Raw genomic sequence first — 23560 nt, 5'->3', positions numbered from 1 at the left:
GCTTAGGTAGCTCTGAGAACTCTGTGCCTTGCACTCTCAAATCTTACTCCTTGAATCAAACCATGACTGTTCATCCCTTTTATAGAGAAGTGAAGCTTTCACAGGTGAAACACAAACCCGAGCTCAGCTTCTTTTCCTTCACACAAAACCGGTTCGGCCACTAAGAGAGAAGAGGTAACTCATGCAAAAACCAACATGCAAATACCTCTAGTCCTTCCTTGGTCATCATTCTTCATCAATCCGAGCACTCCATACTTGGCTTCCTCTCCAAGATGGATTTCTGGCCCTTGATGCTTCATGATGATGATGACTTCATCTGCTTCAATCTCTGCCTTCAACCATCACTTCGCCACTCTAGCTACTCCCTGTGGTGGTTGATCAGAATCAAAGACAAGTCACGCCTCCAAGATCTTCCTTGCTGGCCGAATCTTCAATGTCCATTTTGAGCATGAAAAGCTCAAGATAACCTCACCAAATCTAACCATATTTGGTGAATATCTCAGCCACAACTCATTTTTATTTTAGTATGTTTTCTTGCCATCATTAGCTTGATGGTCTTGTAGCTTGTTCTTCCCTTGCTTCGGTAGCTCCATTTTGCTTTCATGGAAGCCATTGTTTCCTGTGTAATAACCGAAGAGAGAAGAAAGGGTAAGAGAGAGGAGAGAGAAGTTTGAACTCAAACTAATGGGTAATAACAAAATGAAATTAAAGTCCCACTTCCCTAGCTTAGAGTGGCGTGTATCATTATGATCACCATCATGTCAATCACACCTTCTCTCTCATGTTCCCCATGCTAGTTTAATTAAATTTCAAATCCTTCAAAAAGTGAGTTGGAATCCATTGGAAGCTTCATGGATTCGGGAAATGCATGGAAGCATTCAATAATTTTGGGCTTGGTTGCAATAAGGATTATTCTTGGCCCAACTAGTAACAATTGCTTTCCTGATGGATTTGGATCAAACATAGGAAGCTTTCTTTGGGCTTGTAGTAACAATATTAATCTAGCCCAGTTAACCATCACAATAATTTAGCCATATATCATTGAATATTTTTGAATCAATGCTGAATTGGAAAGCAAATTCACACTTGGGCTGCAGCATTTTATTTTATTTTATTTTCGGCCCAATTCAATTCCTGCATTACAAAATTATTAATTAACATATAATCAAATAACATTGAATTAATAATTTTGTAATTAAATATTTTAATAATGTTTGTTCATCACAAAAATTAATTTGGAGTTTTCCAAACTCATCATGATTTTTATGAATATCTTGATGATCACCTATTCGTCTTCGGTAAAGAATTAGGGACTGGAATTTCATGTAGTAAACATGTGCATTTTATATAGCTTCATAATCTATTCTGGCATTTATCGGCATCAAGTGAATTGGCTAAATCATTGCCCAATTTTATTGTCAGGTAATGTCCGAACTTGAAAGTCCAATTCATGTACAATTTGGTAAAATCTTATATGGAAAGACAGGAATAATTTGTCAGAGTGTTAATACTGAATTTAAAGAGTTGGTATTGATGTATGGAGGGCCTAATGAGAAATTCAACTGAAAAGTTAATAAATTGCCTTAGGTCAATTTAATGAGCTATAATATCTTCATCTCACCCAGTTTAATATTTGGAAAAGAAAAAAATTGCAATGAAAAATTATTTTTTTTAGTATGTATTAATTTTCTAATCATGGATACATAATCTGTTTTACGAAATTATTAGGCGTGTTTGAACATACTTATACAGTTGCACTTTTAAGAAAATTTTTTCCTAACCTTTTATTTGTTGCGAAGTTCACCCTTAAAAGTTTTTTTATTGATTATCTTTTCTTTTTTTTTTCATTGATAATCCTTAACATAATATTTGCAATAACAAACTGGAGGATCACCACAGGGTTGTTCCTGATACACCTTTAGAACGCATGATGAGCCTCCCAACCACAAGGAAGCTGGCATTGAAAAATAAAATTGTCTTTAGCACTGGTGATCATTGGCATGCTCCCACTTTAACTGCAAATATGACATTTGTCAGAGCAGTTTCACAAATAGGGATGTCACTTTATACTATTGAGCACAGACCAAGGTCCTTAACTGGTGACTAGTTTCATGAATTCTTGACAAATTTTGAGGCATTCATTCTTACATAGAAAACCAGGTAACAATGTTATCTTGTCAATGACACATAAAATGGGCAAGAGGAAAGAAACTTACGAAATTATCCTTTTTCTAAATCTATTCCATTCCATTATCAAATTGTTCTTTTGAAACCAATTTCTGGTGAAGGGTACTTTTCAATTTCAATTGGTTTAATGTAGAATGATGAGACTTCGGTAATTGGCATCTGCTTGCAAGATGTTTATAACAAATACATAAGCATTAAGATAATAAAATCTTAGGCTTAGCTGAAGTGTCGCATAGAGATACTTGAGCTCAAGTAACTATAACTACACTTTAATTTGTAAACTAATTTTTTAGCTTACCGCTATCTATACATAGTTTTATACTTTTCTTAAATGAGTATTACATAGAAAGAATAGCTTATCTGTAAATGTAAAAATAAATAATAATTAAAAACACAACCAATTTTTTAAAGAATTGTTAATATATCTATTTATTTTTATCATTATTAGTTTGGTAATAATAAAGCTATTTATTGTTCAGAGAAGTCTAAATCTTATAAACAACATGAAATTTTGCAACTATAGGATAATATTCAAAGCATAATGCCAAATGAAAAGGAATTTTTCATTACCACTGATAAAAATTCAACCAATGCTTTCTTTCATCAGTTCTAACCTCTCAAGCTTGATGTCTATTGGGGGGACTTAAATGGAATGTCTCCTGCCTGCTGTTGTAACCAGCAGTGGAATCTTCAAGGTGTTTGCAGACTGTACTTATCCAGTAAAAGACACATTAACCACTGTATTATTCTGATGATCTTGAAAAAACTGTGGCATAGACCTTTCACATAGTCCAGTATTTTTGTATCAGTCTTGATCCTTTCTCACTGTAAATATTTGTATCTAGGTTGTATGCTTTGGACTTCACAACAAATTCTGCATTGTCATGTGAAAAGTTAGTCTAAGATTACTTATCCTGTGCTGTCAGTTTAGAAGTTGGGAAGATTTGACTGAAGATTAGGTAATGGATTCAACAAGGAAAAAGTGCACTTGCAAAAGCAACCTCTTTAAGTGTATTGGCATAGATTTTTAGTAATGGAGGATGATATGAACTCATACCGTGTCCCTTGGAAACTACCAGGGGAGCTATTGGTGGTCATAGAATCAAGGTGCTTCCACCTCTACAGTGGGGATCCTATCTTTGATTATCTATCATAAATATCAAAAAGGGTGTTTTTGTAGTTTCATCTTTTTGTGATTACAACTTTTAGCTCAATTCAATTGAACAATAGATGAAAATAATGTAATGTTGCTGCTCTATGTTGAGCTTCTTTATCTAACTCTGACTTATGAAAATACTGTTAGTGTTCTTTTTAAAGGAGACAACCTATATACTTTTTGGTTGAAATACATATAGTTATAGTTCAGTCTCCCTAATTTTTATTGTGCAATGAGTTGCTGCCATTTTACATCCTTTTGGTGCTAATGCTAAGTACCAAGTTATGCCATGCTAAAAGATTTATGTGTAACTTTTTATAACCGCTAGATAAAGTTTCTATATTCCTTGAAAGAAAGATAAAATATTTCATATTCCAAAAAATGTATTCTAGAAATTATCTTTTTAAAGAATTACAATTCAATTTTTTAAAAAAAATTAAGGAGAATAACTCTTATAATAGTAGAATAGCTCTTATATTAGTTCCTTCTACAATGATTGGATTTTGGACCGTTTTTCTTAAAAGAAAATACTAATAGAAATTCACAGAAATTATCTTGGCATGTGAATAACACAATGCAGACACTTTTCTTCCTTCATGAGATCAAAAGCATTGTTAATGTCATCAAATGGCAAATTGTGTGTTATGTAGTCATCAATTTGAATATCCTACATATTAAACATCATATTAGTTCATATTTCTTGCTGAAATATCAAACTAAAAGTAGGTTGGAGTTTGGAACTTAAAATTTATGAGAGAGTGAGTCTTTGAAGTGAAGACTTGCATGTTCCACATGAAAATAAATATAGACAAAGCAATGATCAAACAAAATTATCACAATACTCTTGCTATTACCTTGTTCACATACTTCTCTACTAATAAAGGAATATCAGATTTAGGTTTCCATCTTCCAAATAGAGATCCCTTGAGTGTTCTTCCCATTAAGAATAGTCCATAGTGAGCTGACATCTCAGGCTTCACCTTTGGCACACCAAGTGTTACTATCAAACCCCATCCCTAGGAGAAAAAAGGGGGGAAAATGCAAAATAAAATTAAAGTCTATTAAATAAAAGCCTTTAAATTTCACAAGGAGAGTTTTGGCTACAATGAGTATTACATAACAACAAGACTGCAATGCAGTGGTTATCATGTCAGTGTCGCCTACACATTCGAAAGAAAAATCTGCTCTGCCATCAATAATGTGCTTAATAACCTGAAAATTTTCAACATATAAACGATTGTTACAAATAAACTTGTTTCACAGACATGTAAGTCTTAACCTAGCAGCAGCTATTTGATATGATATATAACCATATATATACTATCTGAAAGGTTAAATTGGATATTTTCTGATGAGATAAACAACAACCTGAGCAATAAGTTCTTGGTAGGAACTCGGGTCAACAACTTCTGTAAATCCAAAAGCTTTTGCTACGGCAACAACAAACAATAACAAATAATGAACCAAGGATTGTGCTAGGTGAAAAAACAATATTCAGATTGATTTCAGGACTGATTTTGGCACCTTTTTCACATTTCTGTGGATTCTTACCCACGCCAATTATTCAAGATGCTCCCCTTAGTTTTGCACCTTGTGCAACCTAATTAAAGGAGAATTCATAAATTATCTTGTTGTTTGGAAATGATAATTAGTAATCAATTGAGAATTGAAAAGTTAAGACAGACAGAGTTATTCTCTGCACTTACAGAAAGGCCAACAGTTCCAAGACCAAATATCACCACAGTTGATCTTTTGTCACATTAGCAACATTCCATGCTGTGCCTAGACCTTCCATGAGTGACATAATCAATCAGAAACCGAAAATTTATCAATGGAATTAAGAGTTATGAATTTATGATACTCTACTCTGAGAGATTGCATTATTGAGACTCTTTCCTTGGCCATAATTGAACTCATTCGCCAAATCATCAACATCATCCACATCTTCATCTCCATCCACTCGAGGACTCCCTGAAATCCAAAGATGATTCCTTCAATTCAATTCAAAGTTAAGACAAAGGATCATCAGAGTCCAAAACAGAAAAATAGAAAACACATATGTACAAAGTAAACTACCTTTGTGCCTTTTGTATCTAGTCTTGCACTGGAGGCAACATTGGTATATCCTTTTACTCGTATTCATAACAAGGACGAAAAACTAGAAATGCACATTCATTGCAAGCAACAAAGACATCGCCGTTGTCTGTTAATCCAACATTTTCACCACAAATTTGACAGATTGATCCATTCAAATTCTTTAGGGGTTTAGGGTACAGAATAAAAGGCATTTCACAAGTTGAATTACATCAATAGAATTTAAACCAGATTAGCTTCATCAAACTCTTATAAACTGATAAACAAAACTAGTCATTTACCATCCAAAGGAAATGCTCAAGCAGGACTAGTTCGAATCTTAAAATGGAAATTAGTTTGACTTCATTACAATCTTTGTGATGTATAATAAAAAAAAAGTTAAGTTTAATTCATTAACAATTAGCAATAATATCACTATATAAGTACATAGATCTATAAGAAAAATATCCAATCTCATTCACATTCACATCAATCGCAAAACTCCATGAAAAGAAACATATCAATAACATCACATTCACATCAATCGCATTATGTGACTTTTCTAAAGTCAAAACCAATCCAAAACTCCTGATTCCCATAATTCTTTGAGACAAAGTGAAGTTGAAGGTACCAATGAAGCAAATGAAGACTCTCATAATAAGGACCACAGGCTCAGAGCTCAAAAGAAAAGGAATAAGAGAAAGAAGAAAGCTTCAGGGTCCAACAAGGCAATTGATATAAACAGGTTTATCATTTTTTCCAATGTGAAATTTAATATTATCTTCATGGACTCATTTTAACTTTATGACCGAGTAGAATTTGGATTATTTTATGATGTATTTAAGGCTTTTGAATTCATCTCTTCATTTTCATTTAGTTATAGAATGAAGCATTGGTCACTGCTCCATTTTAATCCCAACCTCAATACAGTTCCTGAAACTTAATCGAATTAATGTGTAGATAAGCTTGATTTGTTTGTATTTCTATTAACAAGTTTTGGCTGTCATCTTGTCCACATGATTGAAAGCTTTATGCATTCTATGTCGGTTTAGAAAGCAAGTTTCATCTGTTCATTTTTTTTATCATAAGAATGCACTATGTAACTTGATAGTATTCAACTAGAAGTCTAGAAGATATATCTAATCAGAGGGTCTACCAACCCAATTATTTTTCTGTCATCAAAAGCTAATCAAGGATTTGTTTCTAATGAAATTAGATGTGCATTAAGACATTATGCAGCATATGAAAAATAAAACTGTGATGTAAATTAAGTTTTCTATTAAAAAATTACATTCACAGTTTTGGAAACATATGCAGATAAAATAAGAATTCAACAATTTGTCAAAATTAACAACTAATATCAAATCACATAAATCAAACCAAATTACCCTAATTACAAAAATCACACTAATGCTATAATAATTCAAATCACAGAAATCATAGGGAGGGAATTACCGGAAGGGAGAGGCTGATAACAGTGATGAAGAATGAGGAAGACGGCAAAGAAGACGGTGACGAAGACGGAACCAAGAGGAAGACAACGCTCTTTGGAACCAGGAGGAAGGCGACGCTCTTTGGAACGCACAAGATGGTGATGCTCTATGACGCGACGATGACCTCGATTGTGAGACAAGAGAGGAGAGAATGAGAGATTTTGCGTGCGACGCACAGTGAGACAGATGAGAGAGATCGAGTAGAGAGAGACAGAGAGAGAGGATAGGAAGAGGAGAGAAGAAGTTGAAGAATACTGAAACCTTCAGAGGCGTGAAGTGGGGGGTTTCTGAACCCAGATGAAGAACAATTTTGATTTTTTATTTCTTTAATATGTTTAACCCAGATGAAGAACAATTTTGATTTTTTGTTTTTTTAATATGTTTTTGTTTTGTTGTTTTAATTATTTTAAATTATAAAATTAGGATTAATTAAATTTTAAAATTTATTTAAAAAGGTATTTTTGTCTAATCAAATAAAGGAAGGATGTTTAAGACTTTTTATAAAATTAAATAAAAAATATATTTTATTTTAATTTAATTAAAGGGGTGTATTAGTAAAAGTGGTGATATAATATATATTTAAAAAAATAAATACTAATGTGAAAAATAAATTCTACGTGACTTGTTATTACTTGTCCGTATTTTAAATATATCGATACGTATGAATTTATCATCGTATTGTAGCAAATACTTTTTTTTTTCTTTTGGAGTTTTGAGCTGCGATTTCTGCTTCAATTGCTAGTTGTTGTTTGTTATGTAAGAAGGTAAAAATTGAGAATCAATAATTTCTTTTTTGTGATGATTATGGTTTTTGGATTACGTGGGGCTTTGCTTGAATGAGAGAAAAGGGCAGATTGTTGGGTTAGAAAAATTCGTATTTGATGAATAATTTTGTAAAAAATACTGGTAGAAGAATATTAAAGAGGGTTGAAAATTAAAGATGGTTAGTGGTGGAGTTAATTTTAGAATTTAACATGTTTATTAAATGAAGTTTAACAAAAATTTAATATTAGATTTTTTTGTTGAATATAATTTATTTTTTATAAGTATAAAATGTATTTAATTCTTTCGTGGTTAATTTTATCGGCATCCCGAATCTTTCATTATTGAAAATGGCTATGTACTCATATTATATCTAAATTTTAAAATTTAAATATTTAAAAAGAACTCCCTATTTGTATGATGAAAATTTGATAAAAAGTCCGGTGACACTCTTCCGAAAAAATCTTACGCTCCAATTTGGATCGATTCAAGCAGGTCCAAACAAACTTAACCATTTCGAAACATCCTCTATCCAAATATTTCTTATTCTAACTACTTTTGAACTCAAAAGAATAAGATATATCTTGAGATAAGATGTCAAACACACATATAAAAGAGAATATCATCCTTTCTCCGGTATGATCATCTTAATCCTAATATTTACTCTTATCTTTCTTATTCTGTTCTAAGAAGTCGAAAGATCCAGTGCCGATCCAAACGGGTTCCCGATTCTCACCCTCATCGGGTACAGGTAACATCCTGTACAGCACTCAAGGGAGAGTATAAATCCAAAATGGCATCACTTTTTGTACCTACCATTTTACATGCTTTTGTTATACTAATTTATGTTTGCGGAGAGTGATAGAGCGAAAAATAGTGACGAAGCTGATCAATGACTTGTTGAACACTGAATACTACATATAAAGGAGAAACATGCTTATCATGAAATATCCCAATGTGATTCAGTGCTAATCATAATAAAGAAAAAGTTATACAAGAAAGAAAAAGAATGGTGAGGCTTCCTCGTGACAACTTATTTCTCTCCTTTATTATCCTTTCGTTTTCTTCTTTCATTGATCAAACACTGACTGTGTCTCAGTGCTATCATCAACTTAATTTATTATACTCCAAAAATTTTCAACACGAGACCAATATTTCACATTGAGCGATCAGATAGAGTGCAGCGTATGGACCCTTGGTAAAAATTTCTGTCTAAGTGTGAAAATTAATTCAATTCTTTATAATGAAGCTTCCATATCTACATTCTGTTAGAAATAATTTTAGATATAATAATCTAATAAATGATTATTACAAGATTGATAAATATATAATATCATATATAATAATGCTCAACCGAAAGACATGAAATCAATACTTTGAATCAAAGTTGATGTGTATCCTTAGAGATATAATTATTTATATATATAGAGGTTGAATTAGTTTTGATAATTTGACTTGATAATATGTGGAAATTGGTCAGGTATAGTTTAAATTTTATATATTTAATATATAATGTTCTGTAAAAATTTAGAATAGATGATCATAGAATAGGTTGAAATGTTCAAAAATGTTCAATGATTAGCACTTTTAATGATGAATATGATGTGAATTAAATATGTATTGGATGATTGTTGTTTATATTGGTAATAATATGTTAATTGATGAGTTGGTGATAAATGAGAGATTATATGCTTATATATATATATATATATATATATATATATATATATATATATATATATATAATATTGAGTAAGTGGATGATAATTTTGTTGACCTAAAATAAAGAATTTAGGTTGAAATTGTGTAACGAGAAATTTAATAAGTTTGGAAAAAAATAATTTCATGTCAGAATTTTTATGATTACGTGAAAAATCTAAAATTTAATCTTTGTTGAATTCTAAAAAAAGTTAGCATCAAACAACAATTAAAAAAACTTATACACAAATTTAAAATATTAAAAAAACTTTTATTTAAAGAAACATATTAAATATATAATTATTATTCATACACCTCCTCTTATCCGTTACGTTTTATAAAAAAGTAGTTTCATAATAGTATCTAATAGAAAAGTTATTTGCATATAGAAAGATTAAGCATAATATTTCATTTTAAATACACCCATGTCGTCATAAAGATAAAAAAGGATCCATAAATTTCTTATACTACATTTGTTGAAAATGCATGTTTATCATTCATTTATGTTTAGGTTAATATTAATCATAAACGAATAAACTAACTTGACATTCTCAAAGATTGAGTTAGAATGATAAAACTGTCTAAAACATTTAACAAAAATAATGTCGAATGAATTGTTATTTTGGATAATTTTATTAAATTAGCTCAATTTTTAACGGCTATCAATACGCAAATCTTTTAGAATTAGAAATAATAATTTATTTATTCGTTATTATGTGTACAAATAATGAGTGGTTTACACAAAAATGTCAAATCTAGAAACGTCTTTGAAATTAAACTTATACGGTAGAACATCTTTCTTGATCAACAGTAAATTTGCCTATGATATTGTAAACCAAAAAGAAAATTGCCGAATATATAATGTTCTTTCCTTGAACGTTTATATTAGCCATAGATATAGATGTCCTTTACAATTACCCTTTGCTATTGAAGTTTCACTATTCTCCAACCGAAATGACAATTATAACCCTAATCCATCATCTCACATATCTCACTAACTCCGTAAGGGATATTTTGTGAAAATCAAATCGATCAAACGAGAGTAGCACGTTTCACGCCAAAATAAAATTAAAGACGCAGCAGAAGCAAAGTTGGTATAAAAATATTCTCTTTATAACTGTATCTCTTTAGTTTTTCTCTTAATTCACGAAAGTAATATATGTTGTTAATTTGTTATATATGAGCTTCAAGAATACTAAAGTGTAAATTGAAGAGCATAGTTATAAGCTTTAGTGTTGGACACTCATCAGCATGTAAAAAAAAATATGCCAATTGTGAACACTAATATTCACTATATGGATCCTATAAATAATTACAAGATCCATGCATTGCATTGCCAAAAACTAAGGGGGTTAAGGACTAGGGAGCATTTGCTATTGTAGTATAGCCTTAAGCAAGATCCATCGTCACCATGGCACAAACCATTGGAGCTTCAGGTGCCACTCATCTGATAAAATCTCAGCTTCGAGGCCCCTTTGACCATGATGACTCTCAAATACTTGAAAAAGTTTACATCACCCACCTTCATGATGATAAAAGTTGTGATACTGGAAGTCTTTACAACATTGTTACCAATGTTCTTACTAAGGTAAATTATTATTCGTTAATTACTTCCTTTAATGAATTAGTTATAACTTCGTAATTCATTTAATTTATACTGTGAAGAGTTCTATTACAATAGTGTAGCACTAATATTATTATTGGTCATTATGGCAGAATGGCAGAGCTGCTCCTGTGACTGGTTTTCAACAACCAGATTTTCGGACACTCAAGCTGATTTCTTGTCAGGTTAATTAATTTATTTGATGGAAGATAATTAGATTAAAAGAAAACATATATCTAACTTAAAATATAATGTATTTACAATTGCATTCAATTAAATATATAACTTTCCTCATATCAATAAGAATAACTATTTTTTATGTTAAATACGTGAATCATTGTTTAAAATAATGGATATAATTAAACGACCATACAATACATTTTACACCTTGAGTAGGTTAAAATTAAACTCTTATTTGTATATGAATAACAATACAGATGATAAAAACTCCTGGTGAAGAGAAGTATGTGCACCAAACAACAATGTGGATATTGCAGCAACTGAAGGCGTATTCATGGGACGCAAAGGCAGTAATAACTGTGGCTGCATTTGCTTTGGAGTATGGGAATCTTGTGTACCTTAAAGAGATAAATCAAAGCAGCGTGGACCAGGTTGCAAACTCACTGAAGCAACTAAACCAAGTGGAAAGCAGGAGTGTGAGTAATGAAGCTACCAAGTTGGTGAGTGTGGTTCTGGAAGCACTTCATCACGTGACAGAATGGGCAAAATGGTCTTCTAATGGCTATGACACTGAGGATGTTCCTTCTTTGTCTCGTGCATTGCAAGAGATCCCATTTATTGTCTATTGGACAATTGCTTCCCTTGTTGCCTGTACTGCCAACATTGTTGTTGCCTCGTAAGTTTTTTTTTCCCTTATTCTTCTCTTTTTTTTTTTAGATATATAATATCTAATATGGTTTGAATAATTTTTATAGTTAACTTAATATTTCAAAATAAATATTCATTAGTTTTGAAATTAAAGACAAAAATTTCTCTTAACAAACATAAGATATCATGTCATCAACTATTTTTTTTTTAAATTTAAACGAATAGAAAAGATATATAATTGATTATATCTCTCGTACTAATACTAAGACAAATTAAATTTTAATATATTATCTCATATGATACTGTTTTTAGATATTTTTTTAAATAATTGAGAGTTTTAATTTTTTTTTTAATTATTTTGTTGAAATTGAAATATATATTATATTTTTTGAGAATAATAAAAAATAAAAATAAAGTTCTTAATTTAAAAATTAAGAAGATAATTAAGAAAATAATTAAAAAATAAGTTAGAATTCTGATAACTTTTTCATTCCAAAAATAGTGCAGTTATGCAATATAACAATGTATCTTTTTAAGAGAGATAGTATTATTACATTTGTATACATTATCAAAATTGAATTAATGTAGAGTTAGATAACTGCAATTGGACATTTTGTTTCAGGGACTATGCATTGTCAAAATTCACAGAAAAGCTTTATTCATTTGATGAAAGTCTGAATCGACATCTGACATCGAGCCGGGAGGAAATTGGTGCAGTCCTTAACTAACTAATACTTTGATGTATAACGAACTATTAGAACATTTATTAATTTGGGACTAATAATAAGTAATGATATATCGACTTGCTACATGTTGCAGCTGCCCTTGATGATTACCAGAGGCGTTGGAAGAGATTTTACAATCCTAAAGATGTCGTGGAACTCTTGAAGCTTCTCGTCCACCGCACTGGAACGCCGCTTCCACAATTATTTGATGGCACCACCAAAACCAAATTCGTAAGCACCACTAATTAACTCCCACCCGCACTAAACCATTTATATGCTTCGTTATTATTTTGAGAAAATACCATTTCTCTCCCTACGAAATGTTAAAATGACACTCTTCTCCTTTTCATTTATAAAATGGATATTTCCTTCTCTTATAACTTTTAAAAAATCTCATTTTTAATCTATTTTAAATTTTGTGTTAACTACTTTATCTATTTTTCAAAAAAAATTTATTTTTTATAAAAATACCCTTTAACAAAAATTTTATTTTTTTATCATTAAATTTTATTTACCAAATAAATACCTTTTAATAAATTATTTTAGTAAGCAAAAAAATTATTAACAAAAATTTTGGTAAAATCATAATTTAATAATTAAAAAATTATTGAAAGATATTTTAAAAAAAATAATTTAATTATTAATTTTTTTAAAAATATTTTGGTAAAAATACAATTTAATTAATAAAAAAATAATTTATTAAAAGATATTTTGGTAAGCAAAATTTAATGATAAAAAAATAAAATTTTTGCTAAAAGATATTTTTGTAAAAAAATAATTTATTTTTTTTTTTAAAAATGGATAAAGTTAACATTAGTTAAGACAAAATTTAAAATAGATTAAAGAAGAGATTTTTTAAAAGTTATAAAGAAAAAAAATATACATTTTATAAATAGAAAGAAGAGAAGCGTCATTTTAATATTTCGTAAGGGAGGGGAATGATATTTTTTCTATTATTTTCCCTTTGTTTCTTATCTCTGATTGTGTTTATAAAAAGTAGAGAAAAACTTAAGAAACTAGTAATGATACACTAGTTAAATTTAATGGCGTAATGTCAAATATTGCTTCTCTCTCTTTCAATTGCAAAAATATTAAATGAGTTGAAAAGGTTTCAATAAATAGAGAATACAAAAGAAGAAAAATAATAGGAAAAAAGTAGTTTAAGAAATTTTTAAATGTACCTAATCGTATATTTTTTATTTCATTTTATTAATTACAATATATTTTTTATTTTTATGATTATAAATTTTATTCTCTTTTTCATAAATACTTAAAGGACATAGTAAATATATAAATTAATTAATGAATTGTTAAAATCTAAAAATAATAATTAATTTAATATAATAAAATAAAATTAAAATAATATTAATTATAAAAATAAAAATATATAATTATTTAATTATAATTGAACCAGTAAATTTAATGCATGTGTGATCTAAGGATTAAATTAATAATTAAATGATTCAATAATGTAATATAAAAATATTATTCATATACCATAATTATTAATTACTAAAATTAATTACTAATATATTTATGTATAAATACATGTATGATTTAATTTATTTTTTATATATATTTATATTTTAACATATATTTTATACTGTTAGTAGTCAATTTTAGTGATTGATTTTAATATACATTTAGTACAATCGAATCCAATAATATAACCGATTTAATTATTGTCGGTATTGATAACTATGATCTTGGGTGGGGCGCAAAGAAACATAAGTACATATTAACTAATCATTATGTCTTCATTCACACAGGATATTGATATCTTGAGGGGTAACAATGTGCTACTATTTATTTCAAGTTTGGACAAGATTGAAGATGAGATTCAGCTTTTGAATTCTCTGTATCTTAGACTGGAATCGCATCCAAATGATGTAGTAAAAACCTTTAGGAAAGGTGATTTCAAGATTTTATGGGTCCCAATTGTGAGAGAATGGGACGATGTGCTCAACAATAAATTCACCCGCCTGAAAAACCATAACATCAAATGGTATGCATTGGAACAATCCACCACCTTAGCAGATGCTGGCTTAATTAGAGAGAGATTGAATTACCGGGGAAAACCTATTGTCACGGTGTTTGATTCTTCTGGTCACATACTTAATGAAGATGCAATGGACTTGATCTTTCAATGGGGGATTGATGCATTCCCATTCAGGAAAGAAGATGGTGATGAACTTGTTAAGAAATGGAAGTGGTTCTGGGATGTTACAAGGAAAGTCAACCTTGGAATTCAGGTAATAACTCATATTGATTATTTAAGAGAAATTTGTAATTTATCATTTTCGACTATGTCTTGTCTGTTCGATATATACTATATAGTAATTTATATACTTCTATATGATAATTTTTTTAGATAACTACGTAGTTTTATCATATAATGGCTGTCTTAAATATATAATTATTTATGTATTTTTATGTCAACAAATTTTATGTTAAATAATTTTTAAAATAATAATCATGGTTACATGTATATAAAATCAACAACTAAATTAATTATTTGTCTATTTATATAAAATATATGTTAAAATGTAAAATAAATATTAAAAATAAATAAAACAACATAAATAATTTATGTATAGAATATCTGATATCTTATTTGATGACTTCTTTGTATGCGCATAGTATTTTTGTTAATGAATTGTCTTTTTTTATGTTAGTTTATATCCATGGACATCGGTATTATCTAGTTAAATTGGATTAAATAATAGAGACATGTATAATTACTAAATAGGTGTGCATTACTTGTGATTTAATTTTAGGAGGTGAAAGGGGACAGGTATATTTTCATCTATGGTGGTGGTGATAGCAAGTGGATGAATAACTTCACATTTGCATTGGATAAGTTGAGAAAGCACGAAACTATCACAGGCATAGATGCTATAATAGAGCACTACCAATTGGGAAAGACAGATCCAAAGGTGGTTCCTCGTTTTTGGATTGAAATAGAAAGCAAGAAACTGAAGAAGCACGAGGGTGCCTTAGATTGTGAGATACAAAGGATAGTGAAGAGCTTGCTCTGCCTCAAACAAGATCCACAAGGATGGGTTATTCTCACCAAAGGGTATAATGTGAAGGTTTTGGGTCATGGCGAACCCATGTATAAAACTGTGGAGGAGTTTGACAAGTGGCAAGACAAAGTGCTTCAAAAAGAAGGATTTGACATTGCTTTCAAAGAGTACTATGATATTAAGCTCAAAGAGTTTGAAGCTCTTCAGCCATGTTCGGTTGTCAATGTTGATGACTATAATGCAAATGTCATAGCTACCATAACATGCCCAAATCCCACTTGTGGTCGGGTCATGGAGGTCACTTCTGTTAATTACAAGTGTTGCCACCGTGATGCTTCAGCTTAGTGTGACTGCCAAGATCTGAATCTTCAAATTCCTCTCTGAGTTTGATATTGGACAAATTAAAACTTTATATATGGTTATTGTAATTTTCTATTTAGTTTCTATGTTTGTGTTTAAGTCGAGACAAGATGAGTGTTTGGTGCCATACAATAACTTGACGTACCCCTTTTGGAGAATGGGTAGAAAATAAGTAACGGCTTCGCTTTATCTTGTTTGTTATTATTGAATTTAATAAAATTAGCATTATTATATATTTCTGTTTTAATAAATAAAGTGTGCAACTAATACTTTTTTGTTATATATGTTTTTTTTTAAAAGATAATTTTCATTGATAAAATAAAATATAAAAATTACTCGAGTCTTTAGTATTAAGAAAGTGAGAATTTCCAAAAAAAAAAAAGAGACAGAGAGACAAAGAAACCAATACCATATTCCTAAATTTTGGAGCGAGCTAATCTTCCTAAATACTATATATGCTTTTTGTTGCTTTGGTCTTCTTGGTGATTTATTCTTTGTTACTTTTCAATATTCTGGTTCTCCTTGCCATTGGCACTTATGAGTAAGTAAAAGTATGATATATAGATTAGATAAATTACTTGACAATTAACGATTTTTTACGATTAATATTATTTAATTAATTAGTTAATTTTAAATAATTATGTATTATTGCATATGTCAAATTATTTCACACGTATCATAGTTTTAAATTAATTTAATATTTTTTATTTGATATTCATATGTGTGCTGATTGAATTGGCAAGGACAGTATTAAGTATGTACTACCAAGATTATTTCCTCTTCTTAGATACTTCTCTTTTGATGCTGGTTAAATTGATTAATAGTGATATTAGAGAGATTCGAACGGCCAATACTTTTGTAGGTAGAGGTGTTCACGGAGTTATAGGTGTGTAGTTCTTTTGTTTCTTGGATTTTTTTTTTTGGTGACTGAAATAAATTAAACAAAAAAAAAACACAAAACAAACAAAATAAGAAACTGCTTAAATAGAGGGGCAGTCCCGTTTAAGACTACTCTTAAATTCTTTCTAAGGTGAAAGAAGCTCTACATGCGAAAGTTGTAACTTCATCGCCATCTTTGCCAAAGTATCTGCCACCGTGTTTGCATCTCTCATAATCAAACGAAAGTCAACACGCCAATTCCAATGCATGATATCTCTTATTTTGAGCACCAATGGATCTATAAACCCAAAACCATCTTGAGTAACAAGATTAAATGCTTCCACACAATCCGTCTCACAAATAACATTTCGTTGACCCACATCCCAAGCTAAGAGATATCCTCTCCAAATAACAAACAATTCTCCTTGAAGAATACTATTACTCTCAATCATTCCCAAACACCCCCTTTGCCAACTCCCATTACAATCTCTAATAACACAAGCAAAACCAACACTATCACCCGAACCAAAATAACTAGCATCACAATTAATCTTAAAAGTACCAATGGATGGGGGATTCCAAAAATCATTTAGAGTAGAGGGAAGGGACATACGTTGTAATTCAAAAATATTCCTAAGCTCCTTTTCTGAAGTTAATGCCAGACAAATCACTTTTTCCGGAGGCCAAGTTTCATGGGGATTAAATATGTCATTATTCCTTGCTCGCCATATCCACCAAAGTCCCGAAAAGAACTTGAACGGATGCTCTCTGCTATGATACAAGAACCAGTTCTTCAAATTCAAAGGATGACAAGAAATATCCAACCTATGCTAGACAAGCTGAGCTTTTGGACAATCCCGAATACAATGTAAAATCGATTCCTGGCTAGAAAGACATCTTGGACACCTATCCGATGACGACATCCCTCTTCTAAAGCGAAAACTTGCAGTAGGAAGAGCCTCCTTAAGACACAACCAAGCCAAAAACTTATGCTTTTCCGGAACAAGCTGACGCCAAAGCCAAAGCCAATTCTCCCGCTCCTCCCAACCAAACAGTTGCTTACACAACCACAAGTAACCATTGCGTGAGTTATAGACTTTGGCAGCAGACCCACTCCAATACCAACCCACTTCCGGACCTGCTTGTTCATCTGGATTGTAAGAGAGAATATTACCTTTCAGATTTTAAGATAAAGGAGAATAAAGAGTATCCAAATGCCACCTACCAACTGACCAAATATCTTGTATCCGGAGATTCGAATCAGAAATGTGAACATAATCCATCTCATTAGATAACCGTCCTTCTCTCCTCCAGCTAGAAAACCAAAAATTCTGGTTCAAATCTCCAATACACCAAGCAAACCCATCCTTCAACACTTCCCAAGCCTTGCAAAGACACCTCCAAATGGGAGAGTCCTTGTTCTTAGGATAACTAAAACAGTCATATAGAGATGATCGGTACTTGGCATCTAACAATTGGACCCATAGCTTGTTTGGCTGCTGGAAAAAAGTCCAAATTAGCTTCCCCAGAAGAGTAATATTTACACAATAAGGATCTCTAATCCCCAAACCTCCATATTTTTTTGGAGTAACTAGTACCTTCCAACTAACAAGATTCAATCCTCTTCCATCAACTTGTCCTTTCCAAAGAAAATTCCTCATCATAGACTCCAATTTACTAATGATTCCTTTGGGAAAAATAGAGACCTGCATCTGGTACGTGGGAATAGCGGCGGCAACAGAATTAACCAAGCAGAGTCTACCAGCCCGATTGAGTAAACTCCCTTTCCAGCTTGCTAGCCTACTCCGAACCTTATCCAGGACACCATTGAAAGCTGAACGAGTCACCCTAGAATGGCTAAGGGTAACTCCAAGATACTTGCCCAAGTCCTGGACAAATCTGATAGAGGATACCCCAGTGAAAATCTCTTTCCTTGTTGCAGAGACATTCTTAGAGCAAAGCGCTTTAGACTTCTCCACATTAATCTTCATCCCAGATGCTTTGCAAAAAGTCTCTAAAACCAACATCACATTTTGCACTTGTCTCTTTGTAGCTTTACAGAATAGAAGCAAGTCATCCGCAAACATTAAGTGGGATATTCTTGGTCCCCCTCTAGAAATAGCAACCGGCTCCCACAAGCCCAAATCAACCTGATGACTAATAAAGCATGCCAATCGCTCCATACACAACACAAAAAGATAGGGTGACATAGGGTCTCCTTGTCTAAGACCTCGACTAGGAGTAAAGCCATTCAGACGACTCCCATTCCAAAGAATAGATAAAGAAGAAGCAGTGACACAATTCATAATCAAATTAAGTGTAGGAATAGGAAAACCAAAACTCTTAAGGGTATGAGCTAAAAACCTCCAGTCAACTCTGTCATAAGCCTTCTCCAGATCAATCTTAAAGGCCAGTGTGCCTTTCTTTGATTTAGTCTTCTTCATAAAGTGGAGGACTTCTTGAGCAATAATGATGTTGTCAGGAGTTCCTCGTCCCGGAATAAATCCTCCTTGAAGCGGGCCAACAATATCCGCAAGATGAGGACGAAGCCTATTAACAAGGACCTTCGTGATGATCTTGTAAACTACATTGCAAGACTAATCGGCCTAAAATCTTTCATAGATACCGGTAATTCAACCTTTGGAATGAGAACCAGTAAAGTCTCCAACATTCTCGGATCAAGAGTAACACCGGAGAATGCCTGCTTAACCATCTTCCAAACATCAAGACCAATGATCTCCCAATATTCTTTGAAGAAGACAGCTTGAAATCCATCAGGACCCGGAGCTTTAAAAGAGTTCATGTGAAAAACAGCTGTTCTGACTTCCTCTATAGTAACTGGTGCCGTAAGATTATTGCAAGCTTCCTCATTTAGAGAAGGAAGAGGCACATCACCAAGGCAACCCAAATCAATATCATCCAAATGACAGAATAAGCTTTTATAGAAAGACTCTGCTTCTTGACTCAGAACCTCTGGATCAGTTTCCCACACTCCATCCTTGAGAAAAAGGCCATGAATCTTATTATGCTTCCTTCGCGCAAGAGTTTGAATATGAAAGAATCTTGTATTCCTATCCCCGAACCTAACCCACTGCTCTCTGGACTTTTGGAACCATAGGAGCTCTTCTTGCACTAGAGTATTATTATAATCATCAAGCAACTGTTGCTCTTTCTGACGCAAATAAATACTATCCACCACTTCCAAACGCTTTTGTAAATAATTAATCTGCTGCTCTAATTCACATTTCTTAACAAAAATGTTACCAAATACCTTCGAGTTAAACTCTAGTGAATTCTTCTGTACTTCCGAAAGCTTGCCATGAATCCCTCTATTACCAGACCACCATGACTGGTTCACAATATCCCTAAGGATGAGTAGCCCAAGCAGCAACAAATCGGAAAGGTCGATTCCCTTTAGGCTGAGGACGACCTTTACAACGCACCAGAATAGGGCAATGATCAGACTGAAGCCTATTTAAAACTTCTGCATAAGCCTCTGGAAAGATAGATAACCAACTACTATTTATACAGACTCGATCAAGCTTTTTTGCCACGTCAACATAATTTTTCACCCTCCTGTACCAAGAAAATTGCCTCCCAATAGTCTTCAGATCAAACAAACCACTATTCCCTAATGAAGTAGCAAACATGTCTGCTCTTTGATGAGAAAATTGACAGCCTTTAGATTCATGAGAAAATTTGACTTTATTAAAATCACCAAGAACAATCCAAGGTCCTTGAAAAATCATGGATTGTGCAACAAGATAATCCCAAAGGAGAACCCTTTTCTTAAATTGAGGGCTGCCATAAATACCACTACACCTCCAAATTAAATTATCAAAGTGAACCTCAATAGTAACACCCTGATCAAAAGCATCAATGAACTTACAACAAACACCCTTCATAGAGGATAGAAACCAAATACCTCCCTTATGCCCCTCTGCTTCTACTATACCAACAGAGTGATACCCCAGCCTTTCCCAAAATAATTTTAAATGCTGAAAAGGGGAGTGAGTTTCAACCACAATAAAGAAAACAGGTCTAAATTTCCTAACAAGTTCCTTACAATGCACCCGGGCTAACTTATTAGAAGCACCCCTAATATTCCAAACAATCATATTTAAACTATCCATAAATAATAGGGACAGAATAAATAAGAACATAAGCTCTAAACAGAATCACCAACCTCAATAGGTGGTTTGTCCTGCGGTACTAGCACACTCTGATCCTTAATAATTGCCACCTTCGGACCTCCTGACACTGCATCTGCCATGCTTCCATCTACTAAAGTTTTCTCTGTTGTGCCACCATTTTTATCAACTGGCGAGTTCTGCAAGGAGGAAGGCCGAGGACGCTTCCGTAGAGAAATTCCACGACGTGCAGGAGTTCTGCACGATGGAGATGGTGCAATTTCATGTTTTTCTCGCTTCCCCATCCTAATGCCAATTGATTTGCCTCCATCACCATGAAAATTGGGCCTTAGAACCCTTCTCGAACCAAACTTGTGCTGCTTTCCATCTTGGTCCTTTAAACCTGATGACTGGCCCATTGTGAATTTTCCCTTACGCAGCACTTGTTGCCAGCCCTCTTCATCATCCATGCATGCCTCATTAACATGACCATCAGGCACGTGAGGAGCCAATGATTCCATAACCACATCCTTCCCTTTAACAACTCCTAATTTCTCACACAAATTACGAGGATTCTCACCTAAATCACGAGCTTCTGATTCAGTCTCTTTTTGAATCTCATGTTTGTTGTGTGGCACTAGTGTCGGGGATTCATTATTTTTTCCATCACCAAAGGAATTTCCGTTTCCTTCCAAGGACTCCTTCTCCATGCACAACGATTTATCATGCCCATACCGTGCACAAGTAGCACAAATCAACTGTAAACTCTCATACTCCACTTCATAAGTCACACCCTCCACTATAATATGTTTAATTACAGGCAACTCAAGATTAATTTGAACACAAGCTCGGGCATACTTTCCTCTTTCTGCAAGCTTAGTGGCCAAATCTACTTTCACCGGAATCCCTATTGCAGAAGCGATTCGCAGCATTGCTTGTTCCTGGTAGCACCAAATTGGAAGTCCCGAGACTCGAATCCATACCAGCGTTGATCCAAAGGATTTTTCGCATGGCCTAAAATCCACATCCCATGGCTTTACTGCAACATAGTGACCGTCTATCAACCACGGGCCACCAAGAATGACTTTCTCACGATCTGTAGCAATATCAAATTTAACCAAAAAATATCCAAACCCCACATCCAACAAATCAAACCCTCCTTTGATGCGCCATACTATCCGAAGCTTGTGCATGAGAGCCGTGTAGCCATAATGCTTATCCAGCACCTTGATCACAATGGCTTCTTTATAAGGTTCAGCTAGACAGCTCTTTGCCTCCTTGGTAAAATTGACACTTGGTGGACGAGAATCACCTTGCTTACCTGTGACCGTCGCGATACCATCCCCAGATAAAGACCCTACTAATGCAAAGGCCTTAGACTTTTCTGCACCAATAACTTTATCTCGAAAAGAGACCTTGGATGGCTTTTCTAACCCATCTCGAGAAGAACCCTCCTTAACACCGGATACACACCCACCCACGCTCTCCCCCTTATCTCTTCCGATGGCATGACCATCTTCCTCACCGTGTTTCACCCTCAACTGCTTGCCCCCGCTCTCTCCTTCTCTCATTCTCTTTGAGTACGGAGTACGTACTCTTTCTCTTCTAGTTTGTTTCTTGGATTTAATTAGGCCCGGTTACTCAACAAAAAAAAAAGATAATATTTAAATTGAGTTTTTATTTATATTAAGTTGGACATTAAATGTATTTAACGATTTAATTTTTAGTATAAGAATATTTTTAAAATACAAAACAAAAGTTATATAATATATAACAATTTTTGTATATACATAATTACAATACATTTACATTTATTATTATTCGGGATGTTCAGATTTAAATTGATCCAAAAAAATTATAAAACTGTATCGATTTAAACCAAAAACTGAAACAAATCGTTTAATTTTAAGTGTTTTTGGATTTTGAATCAGTTTTATTGCGATTCAGTTTAATTTGCGATTCTACTCTACATAACCGAATCGAACTACATATTGTACATAATAATAATAATAATTCTTTTATTTTTTTTAAAATATCTCATTATAATAAAAATTATTTAAAAAAATTCTAATATATTTTAAATTTAAAGTATCATAAAATTTATTTTTTATTACTTTTAAAAAAATAAGTTTCTTTAAATAAAGTAATAAATCATGAATAACTCATTATTTAATTTTCAAAAACTCGGGTTGTTATATTCTACCTACCTTGTAAAAATTTTCGCCCTCGAAAATCGATATAAGATGGAAAAGATTCATACTAACTTCCCTTTCAAACATGTCAAAGAAAAACAGAAAGATTTGACATGTTTAGTTTTCAAACATGAGGAAAATAATATCGTGTGAAAATGATTGAAAAAGTGTAGTGTGGTGTAGAAATTGTATGATAGGTCTAATTCAAATTAAACTTAGAATCCGAGAACTTGTAATTTTAACAAATAAACTTAAGTTTGAACAAAGAAATTCAAAATTCAAAAAGAAAAAGATTGAACATTATAGATAATAGTTAGAAAAATTCAAAAAGATGAGTAGAATCGAAATCAAATAGGAGTGCACAAAATATGAAATTTGTTAGAAAGAGAGTTAAATTGCACCCTCAGAAGGAATCTGAAAAAAGGAACTTGGATGGGAACAATAAAAG

General features: G+C 32.3%; 1 protein-coding gene and 1 pseudogene across 1 annotated transcript; one reads left to right on the top strand and one right to left on the bottom strand.

Moving 5' to 3' along the window:
• Positions 1-3893: 3893 nt before the first annotated feature.
• On the bottom strand, positions 3894-8429 carry LOC112709335 (alcohol dehydrogenase-like 6; annotated as a pseudogene).
• A 2267-nt stretch (positions 8430-10696) lies between these two features.
• Positions 10697-16144, top strand: LOC112711263 (protein SIEVE ELEMENT OCCLUSION B). Its single transcript, XM_025763865.3, has 7 exons — positions 10697-10957; positions 11086-11157; positions 11410-11828; positions 12423-12511; positions 12620-12756; positions 14295-14777; positions 15303-16144. Exons 1-7 carry the CDS (start codon positions 10781-10783, stop codon positions 15894-15896), a joined length of 1971 nt encoding a protein of 656 aa, XP_025619650.1. The 5' UTR covers positions 10697-10780; the 3' UTR covers positions 15897-16144.
• Positions 16145-23560: the final 7416 nt, after the last annotated feature.

Source organism: Arachis hypogaea, chromosome 9, assembly GCF_003086295.3.
Source record: "Arachis hypogaea cultivar Tifrunner chromosome 9, arahy.Tifrunner.gnm2.J5K5, whole genome shotgun sequence".
NCBI lineage: Eukaryota > Viridiplantae > Streptophyta > Magnoliopsida > Fabales > Fabaceae > Arachis > Arachis hypogaea.
The sequence above is the reverse complement of the archived record's forward strand: the minus strand, read 5'-3'. Positions and strand labels throughout refer to the sequence as shown.

Excerpts from the sequence above, each read along its gene's own strand:
- LOC112711263 (XM_025763865.3), top strand. The coding sequence starts at position 10,781 with ATGGCACAAACCATTGGAGCTTCAGGTGCCACTCATCTGATAAAATCT. Across the intron at positions 10,958-11,085 it reads TTACCAATGTTCTTACTAAG|AATGGCAGAGCTGCTCCTGT; the intron begins GTAAATTATTAT and ends TCATTATGGCAG. Across the intron at positions 12,512-12,619 it reads ATCGAGCCGGGAGGAAATTG|CTGCCCTTGATGATTACCAG; the intron begins GTGCAGTCCTTA and ends TACATGTTGCAG.